Raw genomic sequence first — 13,785 nt, forward strand, 5'->3', positions numbered from 1 at the left:
ATAAAAAAAAAACTATCCGGCAAAACAGTCAAAGAAGGGCCCGCTTCAGATAACTTTCCCAGTTTTGTTGTGTGATATTCCCTATCTCGCGTGTACAGCAAAAGAGGAAAAGTTATCTGAAACGGACCTCCAGTACATTGCGCTTACAGGCATCATCAGTTGCTGGGTGGTTTAACTCAAACTTCATGTTACACATGTAAAGGAGATGGGAATTTTTGCAAGGTGGCATAGGGAAAATGCAATTTTTTGACAGCTTGTTAGACAAAAAAAAAAAAAACCGTGAACGCCAGTGTGGAAAGAACCGTTAGTTTCTTGCGATCTCATTATGGTCACTAAATGGTCCTTCGATGTCTGCTTTGCCAAAGCATTAACTACTCTTAGATCATCAAGTCGCAGAATTGTATTTAGAAGATACAGAGAAATCAGCTGCGCTATCAGAGAAATTACTACAGGATTTTCATTTAAAAGTTGAATTTTTGTGTGAACACATGTCATCGGTCTAAAGCTAGATCCTCAGTCTCTCAATCTCGGAATTGGCTTAAAATCAAAATCCATCGATTGCACTCAGAATGCATTTTGCCAAATCTGAGAGTGCATCCACTTGAGCCAAAGGCCACTCAATCGAAGAAATTAATTCAAGATCTGATTTTCTTACTCGATGAATTTTCGTGCTAACACACGACTGGCAAGGTGTTTACCCAAAGCTCGCGATATTGACCTAAACTCACAAAGCAAGGATTGCACTGAGAATGCATCGCGCCGAAGCCGAGGATGCATCCATCTCGAGGAACTCGGCAACTGCGGGTTCGTGCTTGTGAACTTGGCGCCATAGTTGTCAGATGATAAAAAAATAATGGCTTTCTCTATTGGCCCGGTCGCGAGAGAGCGGCTCCGCATGACGAAAGCCGACAACGGCGCTCAGGGGCAATGGTAATCACGGTTAGCTCGTCGTGACCGTTTGATGACCGAACCGCGAACCGGGGATCCCGGGTGCCTCTCCGGGGAAACTTTCCAGAAATCTGCAAATGTTTCATGCTATCCGCGCCAATGCGGAGGAAACCGCCTTCTGCGCATCACGCCAACTCCGTTTTCAAACGGAATCCAGAGAGCCCTGGAAAAGCTCGACACATTTTCCGAGTAGACCAAATGGATTTAAATACACCACTGGAAAAAAAAAACACATTGGATCTAGAGTCCAGACTCTTGAAAACATTGACAAGAAAAAATACTCTTGATTCAATCAGATTTAAGCTTAACAAAAGGAAATCCGCCCAAATTAAGAGGCTTGGTTCTTGATTTAAGCAAAAATCCGATTGAATCAAGAGTATTTTTTCTTGTCGGTGTTTATTAGAGTCTGGACTCTAGATCCAATGTGTTTTTGTTCCAGTGTGCTAAATGGAAAATTTCGATGTGAATTTCACTCCAATGCGGAGCGGGAATCGCTCTTTTTGCAGAGTAAACTCCACTCTTGAGTGTCATATTAACTGCTGTTCCTTATGAAGCTCCTTTCCTTTGGAATCCCCATATGAGCTCCTTTCCTTTGGAGGCCCCTTATGTTTCACACTTGGATAGGGGGAGATTTAAAGAAATCCTTAAAATCGCGATTCCTACGAAATCCAAAATTTTCAAGAATAATTTATTTCTGTTTCGAATGTCGTGTGACAGAGTATGACATTTTTAAGGATAGCTCTCCTTACGAAAGTTTTACGAACAGCTACGCAAAGAAAGTAAACTTAAGTGTAGTGGTTGTAGCGTTAGCTCTATGAGTGGGAGGTCCCGGGTTCCGTTCCCGGCCAGGCGACCCGAGTTCGATGGTCTCAAACAATGGGCTATTTAGTAGTGATAAAAAAAAAAAAATAAATAAAAATAAAAAAAGTAGGTGTGTAATAGATGTTTGGGAGTGCTGAAGTCAGTCAGAGTGCACTTTTAAACATCTTTCACACAACTATCTAGGTAAACTTTCCTTGCGTAGCTGTTTGCAAAGCGTCCGTAACAAGAGCTATCCTTAAAAATGTTTTGAACTATCGAATATTTATTCTCGACAATTTTTGATTTTTTTTTTACAAAGTGCGATAGTTAAGATAGATATTTGAACGGATACTTAAAGAGTAATTTATGCACCTACGAAACAAACCAGCGATGTTTTTCGTACGTAGCGGCAAATTAGGCTTTGGATACGGAACTTTCGGGGACCGAAAGCTCAATGCTTGAGCGTGGCATCTCTTCGAAGATGCAATGTTGCTTCCGGTTATGAAATCGCAACTAATTTCACATTGATGGCAATAAATTGCAACTAATTTCACATTGATGGCTTCGGAATCATTGAGGCGCAGTTGGCAACGGCCGGTGAATGACCATAGCGCCGACGTTACGCAAGTCCGAACGTAAACTAACGAGTTTATCACGTGACCGAAAGATCACTTTCACAGATATCACGACTGTCCTTAAAATGATATTTAATGCGAGAATCATAAATCTGCAGTATAAACGTGCATTCCTCAAGTCTCGCGAACGGGAAGTGATGAAATCAAAAGCCACATGCGGAGAGGGACCAAAGTTTCGAGGATCAATAAAATACGCGAAAAGATTAGCTCCCCGGGGAGGATCAGGGTTGAAACTGGGCCTTTCCGAAAAAAGGACATCGAGGAACCGAGTTTTCAAAATTTTAGGTCACGAGGAAAACGAAGGTTTAATTACTACGCATCACCAGGGAACATAAGAACATGTTCCTCTAACGTTCTGTTATGATATCCCTTACGATGGGTTTATAGCTGGAATTTAGTCGTGAGAACATAATACGGGCATGTTCCTTCGGTTTCAAAGGGACATTTTTCTCGGTGGTATACAAATGTTTGAAGATGCATAGATATTAAGTTATTGATGAGTAATGATAACACTCATTGCATTTGACAATTTATTTTTTCAAAAAAGTGTAAAAATGAACCCAAAATTGCCTATCAAAGTGCCTGTTGTAAAGAAAAATATATATTGTGATATCATTGAGAAACTGATCATGTCTTCTTGTAAAATGTTGATAAAAGTCTGATACTGAGCCAGGTTTACACCGCCTTAAGAGTCATAGGACAAAGACGAAAAATTGAGCATTTGAGCATCGCTTCAGTTAAAGCAAATTTGGTTGTAGGCGCATGTTATTTGACTGAACTCCGTTTGTTTTGCCGTAAAGTTTCGTTTCGTAACCGTAATGTTCGGTTTATTTTCTTCCAAAAGCATGCAGGAAACAAGTTATCAAGAATGTCATATACAGGTTTACAGTCAGCTTTCATGCACAGGCACACGTAAAATTCGATGAGAGTTTCAATATACAAAAATGTGTATGAGAGAAATCCGAGCAGGGCGTAGGAATTTTCTACCTAGCGAGAGAGAAAATTGGACCAAGCACGTGAGATCCGTAAAATTAACTTACTGTCTGTAGAAACTTACTTACGAAGCAGCATACTGTAATCGTACACATAGCATTCACCGATTTTTTCCGGAAAAAATAATCATTTTGCATCGATGCACGTTGGACAATTCCGTACCACTTTTTTGGGCGTCAAAAGTTGAAAGCGACCCCTCCAAGAGGGAAGAATGTGGATTAGAATGAAAGCAATCTCGTAAGTAAGGAGAATTCTAATTCCGCAGTTAGAATTGACGGCGGTTATCCTACGGGCACCGTTGCAAAATCTATGGAAGTTTGAGTAATTTTTGATTAGTTCAAACTTAATGTTTGAACTCTTTGGTTTGAAACTGCGACTCCGGCATGGAGTGAAAAATAAAGAAAAAAAATGGCGGATGGATTAAGATTCCTCATCCTCGGTTGGTGAGGATCTCGAGGCGTGAGTCTTGAAAGCACTCGTTTTTTCCCCGAAAAATTTGACAGCATGTAGAGAGCTCTCGCGCCTGGTCCAGCTGCCTCTCTCGAATCGGTTATTTTTATAGGTACGTCAGAAACGAGGTTTGAAAATCACACAGATCCTCGCTTGATAACTCCTACTCGGATTAATACAATCAAAAGGAGGAAGGAAACCTGTTTCGGATGAATTTCGTGCTAGACTTTCTGCTCTATTTTTTACGATGGAATACCTCGAATTCTTCTCCGTGGGGACGGAGAAAAATTGAGGCTATTCCATGCGACCAACTCTAAAAGCTAAATCGATGAAATACATTCGGATTAAGCGCTGTTCAAATACTGCCGTGCTGAGGAAGAGCGACGCATGAGCTCTTGAACGCTGAGAGTTTCCTACAGGTAATAAAATGCGAATTTTACGGTAAATTGTATTCGCAATTTACTCTAAAGTATCTAGTAATTTCAAGGAAAAACATTCAAAACTGTTCACAAAATTACATTTTTTTAGCGGGGCCAACTTGGAATGTTCATACGACATTTTTCTTCAGCACAGCAGGAGAGGTAACGGATCAATGACCTCACGAGATGTTTTTAAACATCATTTTTTTACACGTACGATATGCACTTATCAAAAAGAACGGTAGTCTTGCTAGATTCCTGATTATATATAATCTCTTCGACCATACCGCATGTTTGTCTTTATCACAGGAAAAAAATAGCAACACATTTTCTTAGCGAGGGTGTGTTGATTAGTCCCAATTATTTCTACATTCAGTGGGTGAAATAGAAATGGAATTTTCCTACTTAGTTTTGCATAATCGTTTTATAAATGTTGCAAGTTTGGAGACTTAAACGCAAGTATAGAAAGATAGGCGGCTGTGTCGGCTAGAATTTAGTAACAAGTACTGGATTTCTCTAAGTGTGAGGGAACATGCGTCCAGCTACGTTTATCAGGCATGTTATGAGCACATTCAGAAATCAAGCACTGGCTACTAAATTTCCAGATGATTATGTACAATCGGGAATCAAGAAACCACTAAAAGTCCATCTTTCCATCAACCACTAAAATTTGATAGCATTTAAGACTAATGCTATGTTTGGAATCGTATAAAAGAGTGACTGGAGAAAAAAATGGAGCTTTTGCATGCGAACAGAATTATACACTCAAACTGACCGTAATCACGGCAGAAGACAATGAAAATATGATGTAACTTCCTTTACTCGCAAAGAGAGCAAGAAAGAAATAAATGCTTTTACCTGGGATGTTCTTGGACAACAATAGGACGGCATACATTCGGACGGTGGCTCACTAAGTAATTTAATACACTGTACACGATTATTTACACTCTCATTTTCGAATTTGATTTGAAACGATAGATAACACAGGGACGCGAAGAATATTTTACTTTTCTTTTTTTTACAAATATCACATTTTTTTAAAACTAGGGTATATTTACACGACTCGGATTTTTTAGAACACTTTGTCGAACTGTAGATCACCTGGTCGTTGATGAATGAGAGACAAAAATATGATATAAGAAGCCTCAAGGACAGAATTTTCATCAATTTTCTCGAAATTGCGAATGAAAATCTAGTTGATTAGTGAAACGCGGTGATGAAAACGACGTTAAGAACTTGACACGTGATGCAGCGTAGACAGTTGATGTGATGAACGGAACGACTCGATTTGATGAGATGGAACATGTTGGCTTTACAAATTTCGGCTTAATTTTACGACTGAAAAAGTTTGTCTAATTAGGTAATTACAAGGTATACAAGTCAGAAAAGTAGTGCAAAATTATGCAATTTTAAGGCATAGGTATCTATGCATGAAAATATGTGGGAAACCCTATTGATTGTCGTACCTAGATCGACGACTTTCAGAAATTACGATACAAAAATATGTGTAAAATTGAACTGAAAAACAAAACAAAAATATACTGCCGTTAATATCATCACAAGTGAGCAAAAAGTTCGGCAGAAGTATTCTTTTTCACATAAGTTATTTTTCAGCACTCAAAGCAATGTTACATGTTACAAACAAAATTTCAAATCGGAATAACGTTCTTTCAAATAAATGTATAATGTTACGTACTTTTTTGAATGGTTAAAGCGAATGTGTCAATTAATGAGGTAAAAATATATCAAAACATCAGGGATAAAAAGCTGAGATAGTTTGATAAAATGTTCCAAGAGTCGAATCATTAATTTCCTAAAATAAAAATTGACTAGTTCGCAATTTATAAAAATTAATTTGAATTCGTGCCTACTCTCAACACAAAAAACAGATCTACTGATATGTTTGAAATAACGCTAGTGCAAGGAGCGAGGAGACAAATTGTCAGACATTATAGAGAATTTACCTTCTTTTCGGTACGTTCATTGTGAGAGAAAATTAGAAAAAAACAACTAAAACACAATAACAACAAAACATTCGATGAGTCTGTTAGGTCGATTTTGATCGTAAATATTGTCAGAAAAATTGAAAATATTTTTTTTTCCTTTCTTAGGAGGGCTCTGCTAGAAACTAAGAAATCAGGATGCGATTCACTTGGGTGACTTGACTTTTAGAGACTAGATAATACTTATTTACAAACGCAAGGTTTGAATTTCTTCTCTCTGAAGAAATCAATGTTTTGATGTGTGGGCAGAGAGTTTTACTTGGAATCGCACAGGGATGTTCGTGCATATTTTAAAGACACTTGAATCGCAATGAAATCGTAATTTTTGTTAACTTTGTTTTAATCAGGGATGTTCGTTGTATAAAATTACAACATCGAAAACGACTCAGTGCTTTTCGTGCCAAAAATGTATACGAACAACCCAACTGAGATCATGTTTGCAGTCAGCTGGAATTGACCTCTACATCTTTCTTTGTGCTTACAAAATAAGTATTGCTTGAAAGCATATCGGAAATTGCATTAAAAACAATAATTGCTTAAGAAGTCTGAACAAATATATGATCAGAACAGAAAAAGTTGACCATGAGTGACTCACGGAAAAAAAGTATTTAGCTGTTACAAGAAGTCTAAGTCATGGCTGAGCACAATTTTTTTTTTGTCAATGCAACTAGAAAAATTCACCAGTGATAGATGCACTGTCATTAGAACTTCTATAATGGCTGTAGAAAAATAGTTTAGATTCGGGCTCAACTGAGCATTCCTGTTACAGCTAGAAACTTTATACCTCCGCGTGTTATCACAACTGAAAATAATATTATTTTTACCTAGTGTACAATTTTGATGAATAGTCGTGGTAATAAGATGCATGGTCTTTACTCTGACATCATTTCCAGCAAACCAGGAATGAAAAATCAAAAGACTCAACAAAAAGGAACTAGAAGCAAACACTAAAAAAAAACAGTCGAAATAATTAAACTAGACTCATCAAATATGGATCGCGACCGACCTAACAGTATTATTTTGATGCATGTGATGGTTATGATTCCTATTATGGTGCCTATGAACATGGTGAACATTATGGCGATTCGTGTAATGGTTCCGCCGCCTATTGTTGGGCACATCCGGGAGCGCAAACTTCAATTTCTCCCAAAACAACTTATCGCCCCACTGGAGATAAGAATTCGTTTTCAGATAGAGCTTAATCTCAGGGTCTAAATCTTTTTGCGGCAGATCGCCGAGTAAAATTACTATCAGTCTTTTTCTCTTGTCCCGCAGGACTTGGTGGTGCGCGGACTTGAACTCGAACCTGCACCACTCCGACTTGAGAAAATTCTCGGACAGCACCATGATGGTTCTCCGACTGGACTCGACGGCTTGGACGATCGTGTCCGCTACGTAACCTCCGAGCGGGAACTCCCGGTAGTGGAGGCAGAGTTTGTACGCAGGGTCCCCGTTCTCCAGGATCGGCGCGAGCTCCTCCGCCACGAAAGTCTCGTCTTTGGCACTGTACGAGACGAAAGCGTCGAAGAGCTTGTCCCGGTCGTCCATCTCGATTTCGCTCGTCTTGTAGAAGAGCCTCACGCCGAACCGAGAGTGGAACCACACCCTCAACTCCTGTTTGTACATGAGAACGACGAGCGTCGAGATAATGATAACGAAGAACACGGATACCGTAACGACCAGCAGTGGCACGTAGTCCTGCATGATTTGCTTCTGAATCACAGTTTTGTTCTGCAGATTGTTGCTCAGCGCGCTCTCGATGTAGTTCGACATGTTGTTGTTCTCGTCCGAGTCGCTCGACTTTGAGGTTATCGAGTTGAGGACCGAGTTCTGGATGTTTACGCAGGATGAGACGTTTTCTTCGATCACCAAAAAACCGCTATCGAACATGCCGGATCTGTTGACGCACCTGATATCAGACATGTCGACGATACTGGCCTTGTTGAAGACTACGAAATCGTGGAGTTTCTTGACGAAATCGCACTCGCAAGACCACGCGTTCGACCCGAGGGTCAGGGCGTTCAATTTGGAGGTCACCGAGGTCCACACTGCAAAAGTTTTGATGTAGTTGTGGTCCAGCCTCAGGATTTTCAGGTCGTACAAAGAGCTGAAAGTGTAATTATGAATGGAGGTGATCCGATTGTTGTTCAGGTACAACTCTCTAAGGCTGCGTAAACCCTCGAACTCGTATCCCCTCAAGGCGTTCAACTTGTTATCATCGAGGTGCAGAACTTCGAGCTCCTTGAGACCGTTGAAAGTTCGGTTGTGAATGATTTCGATGCTCGAGCTGTTCAGGAACAAAATCTGCAGTTTTCTACGGCCAATGAAGCTGTGACTTCCGATCGTTCGGATGTGGTTCCCGTCAAGGTACAGCTGAGTTGCTTCCATCGGGATTCTCAGGGGGAGGTTGTCGGCGTAGCCCGCGCGGGAACAGTCAACGACATTCGCCGACCACGAGACATCGTGATAGCAAGTGCAGTTGGTGGGGCAGGTCATTTCGCAATCACACGCATCAAAGTCACAACAATGGCAGAACGGATAACAAAAAGAATCGTACTGGCACAAAAATTGATCTTGAGTCGCTTGGTGCAACAACACGTAGCTTTTCACTCGATTGTAGAGTAATTTACAATTGACGGTATTTAAGTCGACTAAATTGGGTTTGTTACGCTCCTGATCGATGCTGTAAGTTTGGAGCCACTGCATGTTGCAGTCACACTGGAAGGGGTTGTTACCTATGAAAAACTCGGGGATCATTTTGTCTTTCGGGATAGTTGAGATTCTCAGAGAGTTCTGAGTCAAACTCTCGATCTGATTATTACTCAAGTCAACTTTCGTGAGATTCGGCTTTTTGAAAAAAGTGTAAGACTGAACTTTAGCGATCTGATTATGGGCTAAATAAAGATTTTCCACACTGTCGGGGATGGAGTTACCTGTGATTTCAGTTAATCTGTTGTAGCTCGCGTCGAAAACTGTCAAATGGAGCTGGCTCTCGATTTCAAAGTAGTTGCCAAGCTCCGTGATACGGTTGCTATGAATATCGAGCCACTGGAGCCCGGTCGGAATCAAAGCATAATCGAACCACTCCAAAAGATTCTCAGAGATGTTGAGCCAAACCAGGTTGGGCAACTTCGAGAACAAACCACCGATATCAGTCAGATAGTTTCCGTCCAAGCGAATCGCCAACAGATTAGCATTGAAATCAAAGGTACCCGCCTCCACTTTCCTAATCTTATTGCTAGACAAGTTAAGGATCCTAAGCGACACCATCTTATCGAAAACACCCTTCGTGACATTACTGATGTTATTCTCGGTGAGCCGCAAGCCAACCAACTGTTCCATCATCACAAACGAGTCGTTGTAGATGTCCGTTATCAAGTTGTCGCCCAGGTCGAGCGTTTTGAGGTTAGGGACCTGGTTCAGCACAGCAGGGATGTCGTAGAGCTTGTTGCCGTTCAGATGGAAGTCCCGGAGACTCGACGAGTTTTTCAGCGCCTCCGGGTCGATGTACTCGATGACGTTGTTGTCAATGGAGAGGACGTTGAGGGCGATGAGGCCATCGAAAGTATCCGACTCGACGCGTTTGATCTTGTTTCGCGACAGATATCAGCGTGTGGAGATTGTGGAGGTGGCGGAAGGTGGTCTCGCCGATGGCCTCGATGGCGTTGTCCTCCAGGTTGATGATCTGGAGGCTGTAGAGGTCTTTGAACATGGACGGGTCGATCTTGACGATGTTGTTGCTGGACAGGTTCAAAAGAACGAGCCGGATCATCCCCGTGAACGTGGCACTGTTGACCCACTCGTCGGTCAATTCGTTGCTCGAGAGGTCTAAAACGAAGAGCTGGTCCAAACCGTTGAAGATACCCGGCGCGAGAACGTTGATCGAGTTGTTCTGCAAGTACACTTCTTTGATACCGCGGATGTCGGTGAACAACTCGGGCGGCAAGTTGACTAGTTTGTTATCGGCGAGGTTGAGGTACCCCAAATTCGACAGACCGTCGAGCGCGTGGTCCGCCATGAAGGAGATGACGTTCCCTTGCAAGTGCAAATGTTGGAGCCGCGATAAATGACTAAAGGCGTAGGATGGTAAGGCATCTAAACTATTATTGGAAATGTCTAAGGTTTGGAGGTGGGGCCCGCATTTTTGAGCGGCCGCCGACGACGGGTTGCCGCCGAACTTGAAGGCATCTAAATTTGTTATCCTATTTCTGGTAAGGTTGAGGTGTTGGAGGTTCTTCAGGGGACAGACGATCCCGTCGGGGAGGGACCAGATGTTGTTGACACTCAAATCGAGCCGGTGCAACTGACCCAACTGCGAGAACACGTCCGGCGCGAGGTTAAGGGTCATCGCCGACCAGTCGGTGTTGTGCGTGCGGAGGGTCAAGTTCCGAAGCTCGCGGAGACCGCGAAACGCACCCGCGGACAAGTTGGCGATCTTGCAGTACTCGATCGAGAGGTCTTTCAGGTCGATGAGCGTTTGAAAGCTCCCCGGGGAGATGGAGCTTTCGATGAACAAGAGGTCGCCGCATTCTATCCGAAGTCGCACCGTGTGCTGCGGCTGAATTATACTAAAATTCGTGTTTTCTATCTCCGAGTTGATTGTTTTCAAACGACACGTCAACCCGACTTCCTGATCCGGATCGGCCGACGAAGACACTTCCGATTCACTCCCGTCGAGCGCGACACTCATCCACTTACACTCGTAGGGGGCCTGATAGCGGAGGGCTCTGCTCGTGGCCGCCGAGATGGCCCCGAGGAAGGCGCCCAGCAGAGCCAACAAAACTGGGTCTACGCGCATGCTGAACAGCTAAGTTATCCAGCTCTTAGAGCCAGCATCGCTCACAAAACACACGTAATCCTTGGAGAAAACATCGCACTATCACTGGCCGTATCCTGGGGTAGCCAAAAACACAACACTGGAAAATAGAGCACTATACATCCTGCGAGCGAGAAACGTGGTCTGACCGTGGCTGATTCTGCGACTGAACTGAAGTCACGACGGGAACTGGTCTGCGGCCGGGGCTAGCCTTGTGGCGGCCGGCTCCCCTCCACGGAGATTAGTTCGTGAACCCGCCGAGCGCGGCGCTAGTTCCTTGACACCTACTCCGCTCTCCGCCGGGTCATCGGAGCCCCTTTCTTCTTGCTCGCTGTCATTTCGTTTGTCGCTTCCTTCTGGTTCTCGTTAGAGGGCCGGAGCTTGTACGCTCATTCATTCGAAAGATGCGACGTGCGCCGAGGTGCACCCTGCACCGCCCGCAGTGGTTCTCCGTGGAGAAAAAAAAATCCTCCTACTTCTGCGTTTCTCATAACATGTTTGAAATATAAATGAAGATGTACCAATAAATGCATCAAGAGGTATCAATGACTGGCCCTTAAAATCAAGCAACTAATTTGCAGCATTTCGAGATTGTCGCCGCTACCTTTTTTTACGAGAAAAATGAACCGTCTGAATCAATTAAACGGGATTTTTTTATGTAGGAATCAGAGATCCGTTCAAAATTTATCGTTCAAAATGAACGGGAGTTTTGCGGGAAAATTATGTTACTTACTATACGGAGGGATAATACAGAGGGAAATTTTACGAATTGAAATACGCGTTTTCAAAAAGTCTTAGACGTTATTGTTGTAAAGTCTTCAATACTAATTTTCAAAATTTATTTTTGCGTTTTCATTAAGTTGAGTCGTTTTTTCCTTGGTACCTAAGATAAGTCAAGGCCATACATAACGGTTAATATCCGTTATTTATCTTTTTAATGAAAGGTTCATTTTTGACAAACTTTTATTTCATATTTTTTCTTTTTCAAAAGTAAAGTATGAACTAATAAGCTATTAAAGAAACTACAAGCAGAAAACGGCAATAGGCAGTATAAACAAGATATGGATTTTGCTAAAATGCTACACTGTCGAGTTGAAGCCTCTCAAATTACCAGAAAAATTTATTGAATGAAACCTAATCAGAACACCATTTTTCCATTTTACTTGTTACATACAGTTTCGTGTCATTTTTTAGTGTTTTTCTTGCCTGATCAGAAAAAGGGTCGTATTCACTCTCGCTCCTTTAACAAATACATTTCTCAGAAGGAGTCCAATAAAGTTTATAATAAGATTAAGGACGATTTGAAGAGATTTAACAAAAAGTCGTAAAAAGACCATTTTTTACGAATTTTGAGTGAAATTCTGCGATAAAACTTATGACATTCACCATTGCAAGTGACTAATTACTCTAAGATGATTTGCTGAAACAAAAAATACAAAATACAGATTTACAGGTCAATATTCTATTAGTTTTAAAAAATTGAAGTAGAATTTGTATAACCGGAAAAAAATTTCGTCTGTATTTTGTAATGGTCGTAGCAGCAAATCACATACGTACCTTGCATGGGGATATTTCCCAAAGTTGTACCGTAGAAATTGACTTAAGGGTCGTAAAAATTGACCTTTCCATTATGCTATGATGAAAACCTCTTTAGATGGCTGTTAATCACAATATTGATCAAGTGCGGCCTTCTTGAGGAAAGGAGGCGTTTTAAGGAAGACAATGTTACACAATCAGCGGGGGCATTGAAGTCAAAGTTGGTAGAATGAGCGTCAACCATTGTAAGGAAAATCCTAGTTTATAAGAAATAAACAGGGGCAGGGCCGTAATTATACTGTTGCATGAAGCTAATACTGCTCCCACGCCACTCTGTTTGCCTAATCGGGACATTGAAGGCGAACTCCATAGTTGCATGGCTCCTTTTGATTCAATTCGTTTATAGCTTGTAAACAATTATTTTTTGCAAATATATGTCGATTTTTAAGAGAATATATGACCTCTTTATGATATTGCCGTTTAAAAATAGCATCAGCTGGCTGATTATTGAAATCGATAGCCATAGCAATAGACAAATAGGACAGAGGAGAAAATGGACTGACTGCGTTGGTTGAAACGGGTGGTTGTTTTGGATTATGGGGGAAACTGATGGACTAACTGTAGGGTTTTCCGTGTGTTGCTGTTGGTCCGTCTTTCACTTTCTCCCTCTAATCATTACATCCATCTGCTCCCACCAGTAGACTGATTTTCTTTGTCTATAGCTTTGTCTATCAATTTCAATACTCAGCCCTCTGTAAAGTAGATTACAATCAATACCCAATGAAACATGGCCCCTGATTTGAATCGAAACTTACCAAAAATCCCCTTTAATATTATCATAATGGAAGGTTCTAACTATCAGACGACAGAGCTTGAGAATTTTGATCCGCAGAACGGACTTGTAATTAGCGGATGTCTCATTGCCTTTCTGGCTTTTTCCTCTCATCCTCCATCACGTCCTCTTCGTTTCCTCCTCCTGTCCCATCGATCTCCGGCGGGAGAGGGCTCCAACGCAAGAGGCGAGGGAAGGTTAAAACTAACGACGTTCACATTTCAAAAGACGTAACATAAAACTTTGCTCTTTGCGAAAGCGGCCGGACGAGGGGGGAGTGGGGAAAACTGGCTATTAAGATGAGTTAAAGTTACAAAACACGCGGCCGCGGTACGGTTTCAACACGCTAGGT

At 41.8% G+C, this 13,785-nt stretch overlaps 1 protein-coding gene across 1 annotated transcript; it reads right to left on the minus strand.

The window, feature by feature from the left end:
• Nucleotides 1–345: 345 nt before the first annotated feature.
• On the minus strand, nucleotides 346–11,604 carry LOC109033785 (Toll-like receptor Tollo). Its single transcript, XM_019046562.2, is given in 2 exon segments — nucleotides 346–9,852; nucleotides 9,854–11,604. Coding segments are annotated over 2 exon segments (3,813 nt in total). The 5' UTR covers nucleotides 11,048–11,604; the 3' UTR covers nucleotides 346–7,233.
• Between the last annotated feature and the right edge of the window lie 2,181 nt (nucleotides 11,605–13,785).

This window comes from Bemisia tabaci, chromosome 2 (genome assembly GCF_918797505.1).
Source record: "Bemisia tabaci chromosome 2, PGI_BMITA_v3".
Lineage (NCBI taxonomy): Eukaryota > Metazoa > Arthropoda > Insecta > Hemiptera > Aleyrodidae > Bemisia > Bemisia tabaci.